The sequence below is a fragment of the Sapajus apella genome, unplaced genomic scaffold (genome assembly GCF_009761245.1).
Source record: "Sapajus apella isolate SASKATOON/1434 unplaced genomic scaffold, GSC_monkey_1.0 scaffold71, whole genome shotgun sequence".
Taxonomy (NCBI): domain Eukaryota; kingdom Metazoa; phylum Chordata; class Mammalia; order Primates; family Cebidae; genus Sapajus; species Sapajus apella.
This window is the reverse complement of record NW_022437011.1, coordinates 2,382,831-2,406,336: the sequence shown is the minus strand read 5'-3', so window position 1 is coordinate 2,406,336 and position 23,506 is coordinate 2,382,831. Positions and strand designations below refer to the sequence as shown.

The following is a 23,506-nucleotide window of genomic DNA, read 5'->3' as shown; positions in this document are numbered from 1 at the left end:
TTAACTATTCCACGATTTCAAACGGTCCAACAAGTGGCATTTAGTGCATTCACAGTGTTTGCAGCCACCACTACTTTCTAGTCCCCCTTCACCTCCCCAGAGAGCTCACTTCCCTCTCAGACAAGGCAGAGAAGCCACCTCCCAGAAGCAGCTGGAATCCTGGGGCAGAAGGAAAGGGAGGGCTTCAGGAAGGGCAGGGAACCCTGTCCAGGGAGAGCACGCCAAGCCCCTCAGGGAGTATCCTTCCTCTCACGCACAGCGTCCAGCCCTACCAGGTGTCTTAGCAATGTGTTCCCATGCCCCCTCACCCTTCCCCACATCACACTTTTAACCCTGACACCCCTGTTCACCTCCCAGAGATGTCCAGTGTCTGAGGCCTCAGGGTACCTGCTGGAAAGGCGAGCTCCAAGCCTCACTTGGGAGATAGAACTGGGTGTCCCAGTCACTGAGAATGTCAGTGCTGCTGCCCTCAGGAAACAGATGTGCAGGAGAGGCTAGAAGCCCAGAGCAGCGTTCTGAAGAGCAGTGTGCTATGAGAGTGAGTTGGACTGGGTGAAGGAAGGCTTCCTGGAGTGGGGGATGTGCGCCATCCCCTGAGCAGGCACTCTCAGTTCTGATCCAGGTTCTGTCACCAGCAAACTGTGTGGCTTGTTTCTTGTCTGTAAAATGGAACTGATATCTGCCTCCCCGCCTTGTGGGAATCAAAGGAGACAATCACAGTAATAACAGCTGGCATTTGTTTAGTGTGCTGTGTGTGCCAGGCGCTGTCCTGAGAATTGGCATGCATTGTACCACTAAGCCAAGGTGGGAACTGCTCAGGTCACTTTACAGATCAAGAATCTGAAATGAGGACTTTTCTTTTTGAGGTCACTCAGTAAATGATAAAGGTAGGATTTGAACTCAACTCTGAGTGATCCCAAAGTACATGCTCTTAACCATCTGAACCTCAAAGTAGGTTCCAGGGACTGCCTGCATCAAAATAACCTTTCTAAATAATTATTAAATAAATTTGTCCCATCTCATTGGAGTTCAATATAGTTTGTACGTATGTTTAGGATTTTCCTATTAGTCATTTTTAATGCAGATTGCTCAGCCCAGCCCACTCCAGTGAACCAGAATCTCTGGGGATACAGCCCAGGGGTCTGCATTTTCAAACAACTCCCAGGTGATTCTGACACAGAATACAGCTTGACACATCCCACTAACTCTGGCATCACACCGCACTACCTCCCAGCTCCAAATGGGAAGTTGTTGTAAAAATCCGCACAGATCGTTGCAATCACTATTATGTGCGATATTATCTCCTCTAGTCCAGTTCTTTCTTTGCAGTCCCAGAGGTTTAGAAGGTGAATGATTTTCACAAGAAGAGGGAGCAGATGTATTAGGAAGTGAGAGGAAGGGCTGAGGTGGAAGAAGATGAGAAGGCAGAACAGGGAGGGAGGTCTCAGCCCAGGCAGCTGGTACATCGCTCCCTGCAGTGCAGAAATCTGAGCTGTGACCAACACACACACACACACCAGGCACAATGCTATGCTCTGGGGTCACTGAGGAGGAGCTGACCACTCACTGCCTGAGAAAGTCAGAGGAAAGATCTTTGATCTGGGTCTTAACAGATGAGTAGAAGTCCTCAGTAGAAGATAAGAGAGCACAGGCAACAACATGAACACAGGCCGGGAGATATGATAGCCCAGCAGGGCAGTTTCTGGTGACAGGAGCAGAGGGACTATGGGGAGTTAGAACAGACGAGACGCAGGGAGGAGGCCTCATACCCTGGCCAGAGCTGCTCAGAGCACCTGCGGTCTCTTCCCTGAGGAGGAGCGTGGGTGTCAGGGTCTCCCCTAGTCCTGCCCCCCTGCAGTCTGCCTGCATTTCTCCAAAATACAGCTTTCTGACAACCCACAGATGGCTACAGCCCCGCCCACTCGATTGTGGATGGCTACTATGAGGACGCAGACAGCAGCTACCCAGCAACCAGGGTGAACGGCGAGCTTAAGAGCTCCTGTAAGTACCGGGCGGGTGTCCAGATGCTGGGCAGGGCTTCTGCCCTTGCAAGGAGCAGGACTTGCCCTGGTCCTTAGCGTGCATGTGCCCACCAGCCTCTGACCCAGGCCATGGCCTCCAGAGAGGCCCAAAAGCCCTTGTTTTGGGTGACCCCAGCACTCAGTGGAAAGACTACTGGAATGGGAGTCAGGAGGCCTGGACCTAACCCTTTCCCTGACTCTTAGTAACGGATCTTAGATGAGTCATTTCTTTTCGCTGAGTCTCAAGTTTCCTGATCTATAAAATGGAGATTTGCTGGGTTGTTGTGAGAATAACCAGAGACAAGAGATGTCAAGATGAAGGGGTAATGACAATAGCAGAAATTTATTGAGCATTTATTGGGTGCCAAACACCTGGCTAAACGCTGCCCATGCATTGGTCTTCAAATAGCCAGCTGAAGTAGGACTATCAATTATTCTGATCACTTAACTGACGAGGACACTGAAGCTCTGAGAAGGGAAGTCACCAAGTCACAACACAAGGGATAAATCAGCACAACACAGTGCAAAAGTAGGGGCCAGCCAGGTGCAGTGGCTTGCACCTGTAATCCCAGCACTTTGGTAGGCCAAGACGGGTGGATCACCTGAGGTCAGGAGTTCAAGACCAGTCTGGCCAACATAGTAAAACCCTGTCTCTACTAACAATACAAAAAATTAGCCAGGTGTGGTGGTGGGTGCCTGTATCCCAGCTACTTGGGAGGCTGAGTCAGAAGAATCACCTGAACTCAGGAGGCAGAGGTTACAATGAGCCAAGATCACACCACTGCACTCCAGCCTAGTGACAGAGCAAGACTCCATCTAAAAAAAAAAAGTAGGGGTCTTAGTTATTATCAGTGTCATGCCTTATGCCCACACCTTCCTGGCCCCAGGCCCCAGCACAGGGATGGCTTCAGAGGGGTGAGAAAGTGCTTCCCCAGGATAGCACAGTGACGAAACTTTCCCATGACGCCTGCAGACAATGACTCTGACGCAATGAGCAGCTCCTATGAGTCCTACGATGAAGAGGAGGAGGAAGGGAAGAGCCCGCAGCCCCGACACCAGTGGCCCTCAGAGGAGGCCTCCATGCACCTGGTGAGGGAATGCAGGATATGTGCCTTCCTGCTGCGGAAAAAGCGTTTCGGGCAGTGGGCCAAGCAGCTGATGGTCATCAAGGAGGACCAGCTCCTGGTGAGTGGTCAGCAGCAACCGTGTGCCTCTTGGCCTCACATGGACTTGCATACGGATAGGTCTCTACATACATGTGGATGTGTCTGCCTTGGGCATAACCATCTTGACTTTGTGCACAGAAGCTCAAAGTCGCCATGCTCCTAAGAGAACAGGACATTTCCCCACTGGAGCAGAATTTAAACACACACACAGCCTCTCTCTGTCTCTCTCTCTCTCTCTCTCTCTCTCTGTCTATCACTTGAGGTCAAAAGTTGGAGACCAGCCTGAGCAACATGGTGAAACCCCATCTCTACTAAAAATACAAAAAATTAGCCAGGCCTGGTAGTACGCACCTATGGTCCCAGCTACTTGGGAGGCTGAGGCAGCAGAATCGTTTGAACCCGGAAGGCCAAGGTCTCATGAGCCAAGATGGTGCTACTACACTCCAGCCTGGGCAACAGAGTGAGACTCTATCTCAAAAACAAAAAAAAAGACCTGATATAAGCTTTACCATGGTTTTTTTTTTGTCAAAAAAAAAAATTTGCCATTAAATCTGTGTTGTTTTTCATTATGCAAGTAAATGTGCTTATTTATAAAACTACAGAAAAACAAATGAAAAGTGATTTAAAAAATTACTGACCAAAGGTCAATAATGTCATTGACCAAGAGATAACCACTATTAAGTGTACACATTTCCACCCTCATTTCCATACATCTGTCTTTTATAAAAGGAATCCCCTATAACACGCATCGTTCTGTTACTTGCTTTTTAAAAAAGGGTTTTTTTATATTTACCATCTCTCAGCTTATCATGTCATGAAAGGAAAAGCTCCTTTAATTGCAAAGTAAGACAATGAACATAATTTCAGAAAGAGAGTAGCTCCTCTCCCCAGAAATCTGTTGACAAGCCTTGCTCAACATGTATGCATCTGAAACATGGCCTTTTCTCACTCCAGGGCAGCACTAGTCCAAGACACATGACAAACCTCTTTCCATTCCTACGCCTTCTGTATTCTTCTCGACATATTACAGTGGCTAGGACCTCCAGCACAATGCAAACAGAAGTGGGAGAGCAGACATCCTTGTCTCAGTCTAGAGTTCAAAAGGGAAGTTACTGTTAAGGCTGGTTATGGTGGCTCATGCCTGTAATCCCAGCACTTTGGGAGGCTGAGGCAGGAGGATCACTTGAAGCTAGGGGTTCAAAACTAGCCTGGGCAACAAGGCAAGACTCCATCTCTACAAAAAAAATTTTTTTAATTAGCCAGACATGGTGGTTTCCACCTGTAGTTCCAGCTACTCAGGAGTCTGAGGCAGGAAGATTGCTTGAGCCCAGGAGTTTGAGGCTGCAGTGAGCTGTGATCACACCACTGCACTCCAGCCTGGGTGATAAAGCAAGACCTAGTCTCTAAAAATAATAATAACAATAATTTACCATTAAGAATGACGTTTGCTGTCGGTTGTTTGTAGACGAAACTGTTCCTTGATGTTGCTGCTTTTTACATACGTCTGGAATCCATTTGCTAGTATTTTGTTCAGGGCTTTTGCAATTGTGTTACGAGAGAAATTAGCCTATAATTTTCTTTTTTCATAATGTTATTGTCAGGTTCTGGTATGAAGGTAATGCTGGCCTCATTACCAAAAAAAATGGGGCAGTAAGAATCATTATTCATAAACTATTGACTTGCCAAGGCCAATCCTCCATCTCTGCTAGAATTCTGTCTCCCAAGTTCCTGCCAGGTGGATTTTTAACTGGCTTCCTCCCAAGCCAGCCCATTTCTTCTCTAGTTCTTTAGGCTAGCATGGTGTTCCTAGGATTGTGCTACAGTCTGCCTCTTCCCAAATAGGTAGTTGTGACTAAAGATTACCCAAAGATGCCTCTTCCCACCAGGCTTCTCTTCCAGGGTGAATGGCCTGGACCCTTCAGCTGTCCTCACACAGTACCCATGGCCCAGCTGGGTGGTGGAGGTCTCTAAAGGGAGGTCGGGCTTCCCCCGGAGCCTTTGTGTGAGGATGTCTCCCTCCTCTACCCTCTACTTCAGAAGATCCTGATGCTTTTCTCTCCCTGTGCAGTGTTACAAAAGCTCCAAGGACCGGCAGCCGCATCTAAGGTTGGCTCTGGATGCGTGCAGCGTCATCTACGTGCCCAAGGACAGCCGGCACAAGAGGCACGAGCTGCGTTTCACCCAGGGGGCTACTGAGGTCTTGGTGCTGGCACTGCAGAGCCGAGAGCAGGCCGAGGAGTGGCTGAAGGTATGTGGCCTGCACTTGACCTTCCCGCCTTCCCACCCTTTCTCTCTTCCCCAAGCCAGCCCTCAGTAGAGCTGGCTCCTGTCCCTGGAAGAACTCTTGCTCAGTACCTGAGCCCAAGTGTCCTGTGCGTGGATACAGCTTATGTATGGAAATGGGCCTCGATATCTCCAAGAGGCAGACTTCATGCTGGAAGCATGTGTTCCTTTTAGTTATTTGAATTCCCTTTCCAATCCTTACTGTGAGCTTGTTCAGTCTGCCCTTGTGTACTTCCTGGAACTGGGAACTTATTATCTACAAAAGAAGCTGATTGCATCATTAGACAAGCGAAACAACAAAAAAATCCTTCCTTGCCTGAAATGTACATCTTGTAATGACCACCCATGGGCCAGCTTCTGCCTCTGCAGCTACATGGAACAATGAGAGTTACCACGTAATGAGCACTTACTTTGTGCCATGCATTGTGCGAAGAACTTTACAGGCATGACCTCATTTATGCTTCAAAATGGGACAAAAATATCATTGTTCCCATTTCACAGATGAGGAAACTAAGACACAGCTTTGAGAACGTATGTGATTTGCCAAAGGCCACACAACCAAAGTGGTTGGAGCATGGATTTGAAGCTAAGAAGTAAATCTACTCCAAAGGCCATAGGCAGGAAGCCATAGTGATGACATGGGAGGAGGGACTTCGTGGCACCCACACTTGAGTTCAAGCCCCAGGCCTAAGTGGCAATTACTGGTTGTGTGACCTTCTGCAAATGACTTTGCCTCCCTGTGCCTGTTTTTTTCATCTGTGAAATGGTCCTTGGAAGGATTCTGGAGAGCACTTGGCACAGTGCCTGCCAGGCAGTGAGCGTGTAGTAACTGTCAGTAATTACCGTCGGATGACAGTGATGCCCCACTCACATTCCCTTATCCCTGCACTGCCTCTACTTCACTCTGACACCTCCTGTCTTCCTCTGATCTTCCTGCTGGAACAATGAAACCAAACACCTCCTTCCCCACCCAGCCCCTTCCTTCCTGTGATAACCGGCCCTCCTGATGGAACATTTGGTGTTTCTTTTGTCTCAGGAGGGAAGGAAGGGAGAGAACCTGCCTGCTGGGGGAGCCTGTACACTACAGGGGCTGGTTGGGTCAGCACACGGAGCCCTAGACTGGAGTTAAAAGAGACCTGCCTTGACATCGATCCTGGGTGGCCGTTAGCCCAGAGGCTAACAGTGGGCAGCCGTCCTGCCTGCATTTAGTTCCTGGCTCTGCTGCCCGCTAACAGGTGGCTTCCCCTCTACAAGGCTCATCATCCTAAGCTGGAACTCGGGGCTCACAAGGCTGCTAGGGGATAAAACGAGATAATCCACAAAGAGCCACCAGATAAGTGAGCAACAAATGGTGGCTGTGATTATTTCCTGATCTCATGCTTATCGCTGTGTGGCCTTGGCGAGCGAGTGGATGCCTTTAGGAGATGGAGGTGATAACTCCAGCCACCCTATAGGTTGCTATAAAGGTGCACATGGTCACAGAAGCAGGTCCCTCACCCTTGTGAGGCTTTATGGCTCCCATCACTCTTCACATCCATGGTCCCACTGTCTTCAGGTAACCCAAGGAGGGAAGCAGAGGACTAGTATCATTCCCATGTTACAGATGTGGCCACTAAGGCCCAGAGCAGGGAAGTAGCTCTTCCAAGACCACACAACTAAGTAGCAATAAACCTCTTGGTCCCTATCCTTGTATCTTTTCAACCCAGGGGACAGATATGGGAGAAAGCCTTTACAAACCCTGATGTGCCCCACACACGTGCAGGGGTTGTGTCAGCCCATCTCTTCCCCACAGTGGCCCTGACCCTCTGTTCTATGGCCTTCACCACATAAACCCCATTCTTCCTTTGTATCCACAGCTTTCCTGCCCACCTGTTCATAGCTGTGTGTCCTCTTCACAGGTCATCCGAGAAGTGAGCAAGCCAGTTGGGGGAGCTGAAGGAGTGGAGGTCCCCAGATCCCCTGTCCTGTGCAAGCTGGACCTGGACAAGGTATATCTGTCTGCACTAGGTCTTCCCGGGGCCAGGCAGTGGCCACTTAACACTGGCTCAACCCAGGGGAACTCCCTGGCTGGGGGGAAAGCCAGGCACCTGCCAAACTATAGGTGCCCAGCACAGAGCTGGCATAACTGTAGGTATTTAATAAATGTCTCCTGAATCCATGAATGCATGAACAAATGAGTGCCCATGCCCAAGGTGCAGTACAAGCCAGAGAAGAAGTGACTCACCCTGCCAGGACAGGAGGAGGTCACATTTCAATTGTGCCATGACAAATAAGTTGAAATTTGTCAATTAGAAAAGGAGGGTGTATAATCCCGGCACTTTAGGAGGCCAAGGTGGGCATATCACTTGAGCCCAGGAGTTCAAGACCAGTCTGGACAACATAGTGAGACCTCATCTCTAAAACAAAAAAAATTACAAAACAATTATCCAGGTGTGGTGGCATGTGCCTTTAGTCCCAACTACTCAGGAGGCTAAGGTAGGAGGATTGCATGAGCCTGGCAGGTGGTGGCTGCAGTGAGCCATGATGGCACCACTGCACTCCATCCTGGGCAACAGAGTGAGACCCTGTCTCAGAAAAAAGAAAGAGAAAGAAAAGAGAGAGCGAGAGAGAAGAAAGAAAGAGAAGGAGTGTGCCTTCTCATGTTTGGAAGATGAGAGAAGCAGGCATTAGCCAGTTGTTCAGGCTGTTGGCAAATATGTCCCAGTGCCTGCAGATTGCCAGTTATTGTGGGTAACAAAGGGCCCTGGACCCAAGTCCTCCCCTTAATGAGCATGACAGTCGAGGCGAAGGCTTAAGACCCACCGACACGCCTTACATGATATAATCAAGGCTAGTATTTATAGATTGTGACTGCATGCGCTGCAGTGTACTAAATGCTTTACGTGTATTAACTCAGGTGATTTCCATAACAACTCTCTGGGTAGTTACCTTTTCAGGGGAGAAAGCTGAGACAGAGATTTGCCCAAGGTCACATAGTAAATCAGAAACGTAGCCAGGATTTGTACCCAGACACTGTAGTTCTTGATGACTGTGCCACGCCACCTCTTAAGGCCAGGATCCTGAGCACCTGATTGACAGGTACTTGTTGAGTATCTGGGGCACTCCAGGAACTGTGCTAGCCACTGAGATGCAGTCTAAACACAAACAGAGGCAAGCCCTGCCCTCGCAGCCCTTCCAGCCCAGTAGGAAGCAGGCATGAATCAAATAGTCACACGGACTTATAAATGGCAAGCTGTGTGAGTGCTAGGAGGGAAAAGTACCAGGTACCCTGAGAGTGTGTGTCAGGAGCCCTGCTCCTGCCTCAGAGCTCCAGGAAGGCTTCTCTGAGGAAGTGACATTTCAGATGAAGATGAAAAATTAGCAGGGAAGGGGAGGGAAAAGGCATTGTAAGCAGAGGGAAAAGGCGCAGGAGCAGGAAGCCTGGAAATGAAAACAGCCAGTGTGGTTGAGTTCAGAGAGAAAGGAGAGTCCACCAGCCTATTAGAGTATCCCAGAAAGCTACAATGAGTGGAACAGGGGCTCACGCTGGCTGTAGGGATGACAAGGGTGAGGGAAGATGGGAACCTATGTTGAGTCTTGAAGCACAGGCAAGATTTCACTGAGGTAGAGGTGGGCCGAGGGGAGGAAACAGAAGCAAAGGTATGGAATCAGGCAGAGTCACCGGGAGTGGAAGATGGGTATTCATGTGCCCAGGCTGCAGGAGAAGCTCAGCCCTATCCTCATTTAGCCTTTGCCATTAGTGAGGCCAGAGGGAAAGCAGCGTTGACAGTGTCAGTGTGCATGAGTGTGTGTGCACACACTTGCCAGTGCATGCTGTGGTGCAGCTTGGAGGATGTGTAGAGGAAGAGGTAAGCTTGTAGAGTTGAGCTTTCCTGTGGCTGAGTGTCCACGGGGAGGGTAACTAGAATGTTCAGGGTGTTATTTTGGGTGGAGAGTGAGGGTGAGGACATGATATTGGTGGGTCTGTTTCTCCATGGAATCATCGAGTTAATTCCAAAGGGCTCCCAGTACTTCTTTGTATTTATTATCTATCTTGGTGAAAAACTTGCCATCTCTACACCATTGCAGAACACATGGAGCCATAACTTCTGTTTCACAGTTTGAAGAGGTGATTCTTTATACTTGATGGTTCTGTCCCCTTTCTGACAAGTGTCATGTTTGAAGCCCTTCGGAAATTGAGAGGAGTACATGCTCTCCTGTTCTCCCTGTTCCCCTGGTGCTATGCTGATGGTGAAGCATCCCTGATTCTGATTTGAGAGGATCTTGGTAGGAAAGGCTTTGGGACCTCAGAGCTCTGTAATTCTACCTTCTTAGGTGGGTGGATGTCATTTAATCCTGGTCCAAGTGTGGCTGGCACAGTTTAGCTTCTTGCAGAAAGATGGCAGCACACCACACAGGTATTGGAAATGATACAGTCAGTGGGCCTTCACTTGGGCTGGCTCCCTCACAGCAGCCCTCTGAAGTGGGTGGAATTCAAGTGAGAAAACCCAGCTTTGAGGGGATAGAAGGACTTTCCCACATTTCCGCAGCTAGTAAGTAGTAAAAGAGTCATCATTGCTTCCACTGTACACCCCATGGTACCTAGTATACGTGGGACCTTGTGTGAATGAATTGATAAATGGTCTAGAGTTGGTGTAATGAGTAAAACTAATTTGGGCTGGCAGTGAAATTGTTGACATGTCATGTGTGGGTGTGTGGGTATGTGTTCCCTTCCCATCCTCTCCTCCAAGTTAGGATCATAATGGACTCCAGATGAGCTGGCAGACATCTTCACAACAGTCAGGTCCCGCCAAGACGGTTTTGAAAATGTCTGCCAGCTCATCTCTTTTTCTCCATCCTCACTGTCACTTGGTTCATGATCTTGTTGAGTCTCATTATGACAAGGATGACGCTCTCTTTTATTATTATTATTATTATTATTATACTTTAAGTTCTGGGGTGCATGTGCAGATCATGCAGGATTGTTACATAGGTATACACGTGCCATGGTGGTTTGCTGCATCCATTCCCCCATCATCTACATGAGATATTTCTCCTAATGTTAGCCCTCCCCAATTCCCCCACCCCCTGCCATGCCTTCCCTAGCCCCCTCACTCCCCAACAGTCCCCAGTGTGTGATGTTCCCCTCCCTGTGTCCATGTGTTCTCATTGTTCAACACCCACTTATGAGTGAGAACATACAGTGTTTGGTTTTCTGTTCTTGTGTCAGTTTGTTGAGAATGATAGTTTCCACCTTTATCCATGTCCCTGCAAAGCACATGAACTCATCCTTTTTATGGCTGCACAGTATTCCATGGTGTGTATGTGCCACATTTTCTTTATCCAGTCTACCATTGATGGGCATTTGGGTTGGTTCCAAGTCTTTGCTATTATAAACAGTGCCACAATAAACATACAGATGACACTCTCTTAAGTGGCTCTTTTGCTTCCAGTCTTGTCCCCTCTTGTCTATCCCCACAATGCCACCAGAAGTAACTTCCTAAACCAATTTGGTTTACATTAGTGTTCCACTTACTTTCCCAGCTCCCTGTCACCTGCCAAATACAGTCCAAATTCCTAAGACATCCATCTCAAAGTGTTATAATTAATTGCCTCCCTCACCAAACGGACTGTGAATTGCCCAAAGACACAACTATATCTAAGTTATGGTTGTCTTCCCAATACCTGGTATTGTATCAGACACAGGATAGTTGCTGACAAACATTTGTTAGCTAATTATCATGTGCTGGGGAAGTTGGAGGAAGATTGAACCAATAAAGGAACATTTGGGTACTTCTGAATGTGCCCTCTGATGGGGGACTGTCTGTGTCCCTCCTCAGAGGCTGTCCCAAGAGAAGCAGACCTCAGATTCTGACAGCGTGGGCATAGGAGATAACTGCTCTAGCCTTGGCCGCCGGGAGGCCTGTGATCACGGTAGGAGCCTCTGGGGGCTCAGGCTGGGGAATGCTGGAAGTGGGAGGGGCCTTGCCCATGGGCATACAGCGGCAGAGCAGGTTCCGACCACTCTGGAGACCTGGGTAAGGTGACCTGGCCTGCCGTACCTGGAGCTGCAAGTCCATCCCTGTGTGCAGGCTGAAAAGGCCATGGGGAAGACTAAGAGTGGGTGGGACCTGGAGCTCCCTCTACTGCCCTGACCCATTTTCCAAACAGGCAGAGGGAAGAAGAGCAGCCTGGCAGAGCTGAAGGGCTCAATGAGCAGGGCCGCGGGCCGCAAGATCACCCGTATCATCAACTTCTCCAAGAAGAAGCAACTGGCTGATGACCTGCAGACGTCTTCCGCCGAGGAGGAGGTTCCCTGCTGTGGTGGGTCCAGGGCACAGGGAGGAAGGGTGTTCAGGACCTGTGGGCTCGGGCTTCTGGGGCTGAGGCCAGGAGACCTCATGCGTCATCCACCTCACCCCCAGGGCTGGGGAGAGAATCCCAGCCTACTAGGAGGCTCAACCCCACTCCATTCACACTCTAGGCCTTCCCGTCACTTCCCTCCCCAGAGGCCCTGACACTCAGCGAGAAGAAAAGCCCGCTGACCACTGTATTTCTATGCTCCCTGTGACCTTAGCCCAAATCACTGCCCATCTCTGGGCCTCAGTTTCCCAGTTTACTATAACAAGACAGGGGTATCTTATTTCCCAACATAGGGCATGCCAGGTGTATAAGTTACAACCCATCTTATAGGGAAATTTGTTGGAGAAAAATATTTAGGTACTTTTTGTTATAATGCATTCAATGTGAATTAAAAGTGATTTGAAGGGGAAAACATTATTTACTCACGTAAATGTAGTGTTCCATGTACTGGAATCCAGTTTTCAAAAATCATATTTTGGATATGCAGTAATATTCTAACCCTGAAAAAAATATTATAAAAGTACATGGCAGGGCCAGGCACAGTGGCTCACCCCTGTAATCCCAGCACTTTGGGAGGCTGAGGACGGAGGATTGCTTGAGCCCTGGAGTTTGAGTCCAGCCCAGGTAACATGATGAAACCTTGTCTCTACCCAAAATACAAAAATTAGCCAGGCATGGTGGTGTATGCCTATAATCCCAGCTACTTGGAAGGCTGAGGTGGGAGGATCACTTGAGCCCAGGAGGTCGAGGCTGCAGTGAGCCATGATAGAGACACTGTATTCCAGACTGGGTGACAGAGGGAGACCCAGTCTCAAAAAATAAATACACAAATACATGGCTACAAAGAAATATTTTGTAATCAGCGAATCAGAATCTGTTATGGCAAAAATAAACAAATTTAAATCTAAAACATTATGAGGGAATTCCAAACCTGTGGGTCATTAGCTATATAGCAGCTATGCCTTGGTCAATTTTAGGATTATGTAAGCGAGACATTTTTGTTCCCACACGCTGCCACTGGGTGTCAGCATCATCCATTATTTTCCGTCTTTCAGTAACAGTTTTGATTTGATGAGAAAAGCAAGAGTTGTGTCTTTTATTTATCCTATGCAGTAGTTCCTGCCCTTTTCATGAAGCTTGGTATAGTCCAAAGGCTGTGCAGAGATGTATGAATGCCATTAACAGTCTGTATTTCACAGCTAAGAAACAAACTCAGAGAAAAGCAGGCCCAAGTCACCAGAGGTCACAGGGGAGAGACAGCTGACCGGGACCCCAAGACCTTCTTTCCAGCAGACACATGCAGCCACCTTGCATCCCCATGCTGTCCCAGCGCAGGCTGTGGGAACATCACGCCACTGTCTCCTCCAGGCTACCTGAACGTGCTGGTGAACCAGGGCTGGAAGGAACGCTGGTGCCGCCTGAAGTGCAACACTCTGTATTTCCACAAGGACCACACGGACCTGCAAACTCATGTGAACGCCATCGCCCTGCAAGGCTGTGAAGTGGCCCCAGGCTTTGGGCCCCGACACCCGTTTGCCTTCAGGATCCTGCGCAACCGGCAGGAGGTGGCCATCTTGGAGGTGAGAGGAGATGGGGGAGGCGGGTGGTGCTTGGTCTGGGGACTCTGGCCTGAGTGTTGTGTTTTGTGTGAGGGAGCCCTTGCTACTGACAGCCCAGGGACTGAAGGGGAAGGAAAGCAAGCCCCATTCCTGTCAGGTGACCCGAGTAGGATTATAAGACAACATACAGGACACCCACTTAATTTAAATTTCAGGTAAGCCACGAATATTACCTGAAACGTTTTCATAATAATATAGATATGTCCCATGCAAGATTGGGGCTTTATCAGTACTAAAATAGTATTCGTTGTTCATCTACCATGCAAATTAAAATAAACATTCTGTATTTTATTCACTAAATCTGGTAGCCCCAGAACCAAGGTTTGTTTCTTCTCCCTTACCTTAAAATCTCAAGCCTGAAAGGCACCTAGTCTGGTGTAACCCATTCACATTTTGGAATCTCCTCTACCAGACCTTGTACCAGTAGCCTCCTCTGGTGAAGGAGGAGGTCCACTGCCCCTCCCATTGAGCAATTCAAATTTTAGAAAGATTTTCCCCATACTGAGTTGAAATCTTTAAGCTCCAGGAAGGCAATAACCAGTCCTATTTTGCATACTTTTGTTTTTCCAGAACTCTGCATGATGTCCAGCACTAGACTACTATAGGCTCTAGTAATATTTGTTGAACAAATGAGTAAATGAAGTGTGATTTCATTTCACCAATTCACTCTCCTTCTTACCCATGGACTAGCCCTCCTCTCTGAGGTCATGCAGAATACGTGGATGCTCTCTTCCACATAGCAACCCTTTGGCGATTTAAAATTTAAAATGTTAACACTAGAGGAAAACAAAAAACTACCTTCTCCCATCACAGATAAGGAAACTGAGGCCAGGGAAGCCACACACTTTATCCAGGGGTCCACAGAGGGCCAGTGGTTTCTTGGTCTTGTCCTAGAACCTGACCTCTTGCTCTTGTTTTCTGCCCAAGACCCAATGCCTCGCTCAGTTCTTAAATTTCAAAAAAGACTACCTCTCTAACTCACTTTCATTTTTTGTAGTTTGAGATGTCTCTTATACATGAAGCTTTCTAACAAAAAATGTGCTTTATTTATTGAAGTTTAGCATTTGTGTGCTAATTTGATTTTATAAGATGTTCTTTAAGTGAGAATTAACATAAGTCTGTGTTTAGTTGACTGTCAACTTCTTGGAGATTTTTGAATACACAGTACTTTAATTATTTGGCAATTATAACACAAGGAAAAAAATGATTGAGTTATATAAGAAATTGCCTTTTCTAATAAAAAGTAAATAATTTTTAAAAATTCAGAGAACACTCAATGTTGGTTTTATATCCTAATGGTTGGGAAGGCTCTGAGAATGGAAAGTGAGGGCAGGGAGACCTCTGTCTTAGAGAGGTCATCAGGGAGGGCCTCTCTGAGGAGGTGACATTTGAGTGGAAACCTGAATGGATGGAAGAAGGAAGCTTCTTGAACTTCTAGATGTGTACTATGATCTTATTCCTCTTTGACCCCTGAGTATCGGGTACATAGTCAGTACTTATAAATATTTCTGGATTTGGCTAAAGTCAACAGATCTCCAGAAGTCCTGACTGTATGAAAATGAACTCCACCTTTGCCTCCTGTCCTTCAGGCAAGCTGTTCGGAGGACATGGGTCGCTGGCTTGGGCTGCTGCTGGTGGAGATGGGCTCCAGAGTCACCCCGGAGGCACTGCACTATGACTACGTGGACGTGGAGACCTTAACCAGCATCGTCAGTGCTGGGCGCAACTCTTTCCTGTAAGGGTCAGCTGCACCCGCCACACTTGCCCAGGACCTTTCCTGTCTCCATCCCTCTCAGAGGCTGAGTCCAGCCCTGGGCACTGGGAGGGAAGGGAGGAGCTAAGGAAAGCTCTGCTTCCTTGGGAAGTTGGAATGGGTGTCTTCCTCTTATAGTAAGGAGTGGGGACCTGGCTGAAAGAGGTGGCCCAGGGTCAGAGGCAAGCTGCAAATGGAAGGAGAAAAAGTAGAGAAGCCTTGAAGTAGCGGCCTGGGCTCTGCCCTCATGCCATGGGACTTTAAGCTTTCACACACTTGAGCATGGACACGTGGCTAGTATATGGCATTCTGTACTAGAAGAGCCAGATTCGAGTCCCAGCTCTGTCACCACCAGCTGTGGAAGCTTGCGCTGGTTGCTTGCCATCTAGGATCTCTGTTTTCTGACTCATAGAATGGTGGTGATGAATTACCTGCCTTGCACGTTGAATGAGAATCACATTGGTCCTGCCTATGACGCCCTAACACAGCCCAGGACACAATGCTGCCTGTTATCTTGCTTTTGTAATCTTCCAACCTGCCTTAAAGTTTCTGCCAGAATCAATGAGAGTGTGGACAGGAAAGTATTGTAAGCTGCAAAGCATCATTGTCATTGTCATTGTCCCTTTTATTTCCTAGATATGCAAGATCCTGCCAGAATCAGTGGCCTGAGCCCCGAGTCTATGATGATGTTCCTTACGAAAAGATGCAGGTAAAATTTCTTGGGGTTGCCCAGGAATGTGGCAAAGGCTACTTTAAGCTCTCCCTCTTTCTGTTCCCTTTATCTTCTGCCTCGGAGAGATCCTTTTCACTTAAGCAGCAGCAGCTAGAAGGGGAGCCCTTCTTATGATAGAGCATGGCTCAGGATGAGGAATCCCTGGCACAGGAGGCTGGGTGGTACAGTGGAAAGAGCCCCAGGTTGGGAGGAAGAAAGGGCTCTGTAGACTGTCAAGCACTACAGAAAGGTGAGGCATCGTTTCCAGTTTGAGCAAGATGATGGGGCCCTCCTCCTATTTATCACTCTGAACTTATCCTACTGATTCTGTGGTGTCTGGGGCAAATGCTGACTGTGGGGCCTGCGCAAGCCTTTGCATGGTCACCTTCATAATCTGGGAACTTCAGCTCCCAGGCCAGTCTCCATGTTTTGCTTGCCAAACCAGGGAGATACCAGCGTATTAATTTACAGTGAGTCCTGTGTAGCCATCGCATGACCTGGAATGCTCTTGGCAGCATGCCCTGTACTGTCTCCTCCCTCAGAAGGCAAGAGGAGAGCCACATTCCAGTCAGACGCTGGTGGGTGGGTCAGGCCTTACAGCTAGCAGGAGAGAGGCAATTAAGCTGCCTAGGACAACACATGTGTCTGCAGACAGGGCCTCCGCCTTGGATGGTGCTGGATGACACACTGAGTTTTCACCTCCAGGACTCCCTTTTCTAGAAATTTCTCCAGTCATCTTTCTGTTCATATGGTCTCTCTTCAGAGTGAGATAAACCTGTGGATGTAGCTTGAGGTTTTTCTCAGTTGCAGAGTTTAGTAACAAGACAGCTTAGCACTTAAGGACATAAAAGGTTGGAGACCCAGACTCAGGGCTAGGACCGAGTTTCACTTCTCTGGTCCTCACTAGCTGACTCCAAAAGGATATGATAAAACCCACCTTCTTGGATGGCTGCAAGAATTAAATAATACTTTAAGTAAAAAAGTTTAGGTGGGGGCTGGATTCAGTAGCTCATGCCTATAATCCCGGTATTTGGGGAGGCTGAGGTGGGAGGATCACTTGAGGCCAGGAGCTCGAGACCAGCCTGGCCAACATGGTGAAACCTTGTCTCTACTAAAACAAAATACAAAAATTAGCCAGGCATGGTGGTGCATGCCTGTGGTCCCAGCTACTCGAGAGGCTGAAGCAGAAGGATCACCTGAACCCGGGAGGCAGAGGTTACAGTGAGCCAAGATCATGCCACCAAACTCCAGCCTGGGCAACAGAGTGAGACTCTATCTCAAAAAATAAACATTTAGGCTGGGTGCAGTGACTCATACCTGTAATCCTAGCACTTAGGGAAGCTGAGGTGGGTGGATCACTGAAGCCCAAGAGTTTGAAACCAGACTGGCCAACATGGCGAAACCCTGTCTCTACAAAAAGTAGCTGGGCATGGTGCTGTGCACCTGTTGTCCCAGCTACTTGGGAGGCTGGGGTGGGAAGATCACTTGAGTCTAGAAGGTTGAGGCTGCCATGATCACACCACTGCACTCGAGAAAAGAAAAAATGATCATAGTGTCTAGACATTGGAAAGTTATTTATACAGAGGAGTAAATAATAGTACTGTTGTTGACAACATCATTATTTTATTACATTATTATCATTTCTAAACTCATGGTTTCCTAAGCTTTGACTGGATTTTTGGTGTTCTTAATATTCCTCATGCTCAAATGTATAGTTGGTCTATTAAATTATGTCACTTCTGTCACTGGCTGATCACATCCAAGACTTTTCTTCTTGAGGGAAGACTCTGTTAGCAATTCAGAAAATCAGGATACTTCCAAATGTTCTAAAGACAAAAATATCTATGATAAATCAATTATAGCCACCCACAGTCTTTTGAGACTTTCTAATTTTCCTGTCAGCAGATACTATAGTTTAGGGTTGCCTTCTGCTGCTCCCCAGCAGAAAAGTATGAGGTTCAAATGATATACTGCTAGAAAAACTGCTTTATGATTTTTGAGTGCTGTGCAAGTCTAAAACTGTATGGCCAAGATCTCAGAGCAAGAAGAGCCCATACTGAGCAAAGACCACAGTATACTCTGCAGTGATGAGTCTGCGCCTGCCTGCACTTGACCATCTTCCTCCATCTCCCACCAGGATGAAGAGCCTAAGCGCCCCACAGGGGCCCAGGTGAAGCGCCACGCCTCCTCCTGCAGTGAGAAGTCCCATCGCGTGGACCCACAGGTCAAAGTCAAACGCCACGCCTCCAGTGAGTTGTGTGTGAGCCTCCCCTGCTGACTAGGTGGGAAGGGAAGGAACCAGTCTATAGGAGGGATTTCAAAATCAGTTCCTCTGGTGGGTAAATAAATGAGCAAAGTGAGATGCAAGAAAATACATACCGCAAGAAAAATCACAGCGCAAGCACAATGATAAAGGGCAGCCAGCATGTGTCCTCAGAGGGAAAATGACAGGGAGTTGGGGGGTGGGGGGAACGGTAGGAAACCGGAGTGCTCAGGTCCCAACTCTAGGGGAGGCTGCTGCACAGCTCCAGAAGACAATCCCCATGCAGCAGTACCAGGCCCCTAACACCACATCTGCCACTTACTTAAAACAGGCCACAAATCTAGACTTTAGGTGAAATTTACTTATTTTTTAATATCAGCAACAATTTTTTTTTTGTAATTTAGCACTGAATGAGGCCAAATAGAAAGGAGAGAGAGATTGTTGACAAGCTGTATCTGTTTCAGAGGCTAACAATTTGTGATTTCTGATCTGGGGTAATAAGGGAGAATTGAATCCATCCAAATACCCTGGATCCAGCTGCCATGAAAGCCAGAGCTTGCCGTGGTATCCCACCCTAGCTCTGCTAGCACCCCACAGGGGCTCAGTTAAGTGCCTGATTGCCACACTGCACAATGATGACTAGGTATGCCAGGCAACTCTGTTGTGAATTCTTTTTTACTTCCAACAGTAATCTGTGCTTCTGTGTGATTTATCTTTATGAACAAGCCAACTTCCTGTGGGACAGCATGTTCCAAGAGTTTTTTCTTTGTTCCTTTACACTTCTTCCCCCTGCATCTCAACAGAGTCAAGTCCTGTTCTGTGTTTTTTGAAAACTTACTTTTATTTGTTAATATCTATTTTTAAAAATACTTTTCTATATTATAGCTCCATTTCATTTGTATAGATCATCTCTTCTGGGGATCAGGAAATGTGTATTCCACTCCTCATTCCTCCCTTGACCACTGAATTACTGTGCAACTTTGGGAAAAGTTCTTTCCCCTCTCTGGGCCTGAGTTTCCTCTCTGAACAATCAGAAGGTTGTTGTGTAACTTTGCACTCTACTCTCAGAGGCACTGGAAATACAGGGCCTTGTGAAATGACCATTTTAAAATGGAAATCTAAACTGAAAAAAAAAGGATGTAAGATTAAAGAAATCACTCAATGTCAATGACAACAACAAAAAACTAACAAACACACGTAAAAAAGCAGACCCTTTCTTCAAATCAAATCGTATATGAAAGCCCAGCTTATAAAAGAAAAATAAAAGTGGAGCTACTCTGATTGAGGCCCACTGGGCCTCCACTTTTCCTGTTAGCCATCACTGTGAGGTCATAAGTTTCCGGCACTGGGAAACTACAGTGAAAAACTACTGATGAATTCCAAAAAGGTTGTTTTTTAGATGAAGAAACTGAAGAAAATAAAAGGGAAGATATATTAATCCATTCCTCCTGCTATTTCAAAATTCCATAAGCTGGGTTACTTACAAACAACAGAAATGTATTTCTCATTGTTCCGGAGGCTGGGAAGTCTAAGATCAAGGTGGCAGCAGATTTGGTGTCTGGTGAGGGCCTGTTTCCTGGTGATGGCCATGTTTTTGCTCCCTGGGGTCTCTTTCCTAAGGGCATTCATCCCACCCATGAGGGCTCTACCCTCATGGCCTAATCACCTACCAGAGGCCCCACCTCCAAGTGCCATCAATAGGGGATTAGGTTTCAACATATGAATTTTGGGGGATGTAAACATCTAGTCTACAGCCAAAGAATCTTGTCCATGATCATGTATTAATTGCCTATTGCTACATAAGAAATTACCCAAAATTTAGTTCCTCTAAATGATGAACATGTGTTATGTCACATGGTTTCTGTGGTTCAGGAATCCCAAATGGCTTGGATAGGTAGTTCTGGCTTGGGGTCTCATGAGATCTCAATATGTTGGCTGGTCATCTGAAGTCATCTGAAGGCTTGACAGGCTGAAGGATCCACTTCTGAGATGGCTCACTGCATGCCTAGCAAGTTTGTGCTGGTTGTTGGAAGGAGGCCTCAGTTCTTTGCCATGGGAATCTCTTCATAGAGTTGCTTGTCCTTGTTATGTGACAGCTGGCTTCCCCCAGAGCAAGCAACCCAAGAGAGAACAGCAAGACTGATGCTGCAAGGTCTTTTATGACCTATGGTTAGAAGTTACACTCTGTCATTCTGCAATGTCCCAATGGTTACACAGGTCAGCATTGTTTAGTGTGGGAGGGGACCACAAAAGGGCATGAATATCAAGAAGCAAGAATCATGGAGATCAAGTAGATTGCTGAGAAAAATGGTGGTGTGAGAAGCTGCATAGACCCATTCCCTAGCAAAACAGTTGTAGCTGGTGAAATTTATTAAAACAAACAATTATCTAAAGTTTGGAAATTTTCCTAAGAGCAAATGAAGAAACATTTATTCTAGAAAATTTGCTAAATCTCAGAACAGTGAGAGTTTGTAGCATTTGAGCCACAACCTACCCCTTTACTCCTCAACTCAGTTTGAAAGAATCTCCACTCCAGGCAGGTCTGAACAAGAAAACAGGGCTCCCTCTTCAGTCAAGGGCTATAGTATCTCCCCGGAAAGGGCAGTATTTATTCTCATACTCAGCTCCATGCTGCAGAGGATAAATTTCAGGTGATTGCAGCCAAGAGGTAGGAAGTTCCCTTCCTCTACCCAGAGTATAGAGCAAAGGTTTTGCCCCAGGTAGGGTAAGCCAAGAATACTGGGGCCCTGATTGCCCTCATCCTAGCTTACTTGTAGGCCAGAGGTCCCATGCTGGGAGAGCAGGCAGAGAAGACCAGAGGTTACTGCCCCTACCCAGCACCCTGCTCATACCAGGAATGTCACTGCAAGAGAAACAGGCTGTCTTAATCCATTTTATGCTGCCATAACAGAATACCAGAGACTGGGTAATTTATAATGAACAGAAATTACTAGCTCCCAGTCTGGAGACTGGAAAGCCCAAGATCAAGGTGTTGACATCTAGCAAGGTCCTTCTTGCTGGATCATCACCTGGCAGAAAATGGAAGGGCAAAGAGGCAAAAGGGGGTTAATACCACCCATGAAGGCAAAGCCCTCAGGACCTAAATCACCTCTCAAAGTCCTACCTTTTCATACTGTTACAATTGCAGTTAAATTTCAACATGAGTTTTGGAGGGGACAAACATTCAAATTACAGCATAGGCCATTGTTCCCACCCCTGGATCCAGAGCAGTGACTCAGCGATTTTGGCCAGTAGGGAAAGGCAGGTCCTAAGAACAGAGAACTCTAGAGCTCTTCCTCAAAAGAACTGACTTTAGTTGGAACAGAGTGTGGGAAAGTTTAAAACAAAGGGTGCTCTCAAAAACAATGGAGATTTGGTGGTAAATAGGAGGAGGCTGGTAGCTCCATGAGAACAATAAACGAAACCATAGGCCAGCTAGCTTATCAGAGAGAACCACAGAAAGAGCTAAAAAAAACGCCCTTAGCCAGGCATGATGGCTCACGCCTGGAATCCCAACACTTTGGGAGGCTGAGGCAGATCGATCACTTGAGGCCAGGAATTCAAGACTAGCCTAGCCAACATGGGAAAACTCTGTCTCTATTAAAAATACAAAAATTGGCCAGGCATGGTGGCAGGCACCTGTAATCCCAGCTTCTCAGGAGGCTGAGGCACAACAATCACTTGAACCCAAAAGGTAGAAGTTGCAGTGAGCCGCAATCATGCCACTGCACTCCAGCCTGGGTGACAGAGTGAGACCCTGTCTCAAAAAAAATATTTTAAAAAAAATTTTTAATAAAAAGAGCCCTCCTGAGGTTAGAACAATTCTCAAAGATGAGCCTCTAAAACTACCCCATAAAGGGGCTGAATTTAATTGGATCAGACTGTGGAGTAACTGATACATTGTCAAAAACAATAGAGCAAACACTTGACAATTAGCAGAGCCTAACAGCTGGGTCTAAGAGCAACAGAGGCAGACTGCTTAACAGGAGATTATGGAAAGAGTCAGAGAAATCCCTGCTAATACACTGTCATCCCAGAGTGACTGTACACATGCCAAGGCTGTGGCCTCTGAGGAGCAACTTCAGTGGCTTCATACTGCAAGAGGAAATAGACTACACTAAAATAGTTCAGACAAGTCACTAAACAAATAACAACCCAACAACCTGATTGGGGGGATGCATATCAAAAGATACTACAATATAGTCTCTAAAATGACCAGTTTTCAACAAAACATTATGAGACATGCGAAGAAGCAGGAAAATGTGACCCATACAGAAGGAAAAAAAAGCAACAGAAACTACCCCAGAGAGGGCCCAAATGTAGAATTTAACAAATATTTTAAAGCAGCCATTATAAATATATTTAAAGAACTTAAGGAAACCGTGCTTAAAGAAATAAAGGAATGGAAGACGACAGTGTATTAACAGTTATTACAGTGTAGTACAGTATAGTACGGTTATTACAGGAAGATGACAGTGTATTAACAGATAGCCTATATTATTGGTAGTCTCTATCAATATATTATTGATAATAGCCCAATTCCTCCTGCTATAACAAGTTCCCATAAACTAGGTAACGTATAAACAATAGAAATGTATTTCTCGTTGTTCCAGAGAAATTGGCTTCATACTGCAGGAAGAAATAGACTACACTGAGTACTATAGTACACTATACTATACACTGTAGTACAGGTATATAGAATTACACTGTAGTTATATGGAATATAACTATATGCTATCCTATATTATATTATAGTATGTAGTGTAGTTATATGAAATATATTATTGATAATATATTCATAGAGGCTACCAATAAAGACACAGAAATTGTAAAAAGAAGAACCAAATGAAAATCATGAGGCCGAGAAGTATAATAACTGAAACAAAAAACCCACTCAATGGGCACAATAGTGAATTTGACCTGGTAGAAGAAAGAATCAGTGAACTTGATAATAGAAAAATATAGATTTTGCAAACCAAAGAACAGAGAGAAAAAAAAATGAAGAAAAACGACAGAGCCTCAGAGAACTGTGGAGCACCGTTAAGTGAACAAACATACATTTATAGGGAATACTAGAAGGAGAGAAGAGAGATGAGCATTAAAAATATTCAAATAATGGCTGAAACTTGCCAAATTTATTGAAAAACATTAATCTATACATCCGCAAAGCTCAGTAAAGTCCAAGTAGGATAAAGGCAAGGAGATCTACAAAAGACATATCATGTTAAAAATGCTGATACCAAAGATAAGGAAAAAATCTAGAAGGCAGAAGAGAAAATCAAGTCATCATGTATAAAAGAACCCCAGTAACATTAACAGCTGACTTCTCATCAGTAACAATGGAAGT

The 23,506-nt window shown here is 46.4% G+C and overlaps 1 protein-coding gene across 3 annotated transcripts in view; it reads left to right on the top strand.

The window, feature by feature from the left end:
- The window catches only part of AFAP1L1 (actin filament associated protein 1 like 1), a 69,734-nt gene that overhangs the window by 31,560 nt on the left and 14,668 nt on the right, over positions 1 to 23,506 (top strand). For all 3 annotated transcript variants that reach the window (XM_032250272.1, XM_032250271.1, XM_032250273.1), the window contains 10 exons: positions 1,903 to 2,001; positions 2,995 to 3,206; positions 5,256 to 5,435; positions 7,369 to 7,458; positions 11,290 to 11,383; positions 11,621 to 11,773; positions 13,181 to 13,392; positions 15,021 to 15,166; positions 15,821 to 15,893; positions 18,034 to 18,145. In XM_032250272.1, coding sequence (XP_032106163.1) covers positions 1,903 to 2,001; positions 2,995 to 3,206; positions 5,256 to 5,435; positions 7,369 to 7,458; positions 11,290 to 11,383; positions 11,621 to 11,773; positions 13,181 to 13,392; positions 15,021 to 15,166; positions 15,821 to 15,893; positions 18,034 to 18,145 — 1,371 coding nt within the window. The remainder of the gene's footprint in view (positions 1 to 1,902; positions 2,002 to 2,994; positions 3,207 to 5,255; positions 5,436 to 7,368; positions 7,459 to 11,289; positions 11,384 to 11,620; positions 11,774 to 13,180; positions 13,393 to 15,020; positions 15,167 to 15,820; positions 15,894 to 18,033; positions 18,146 to 23,506) is intronic.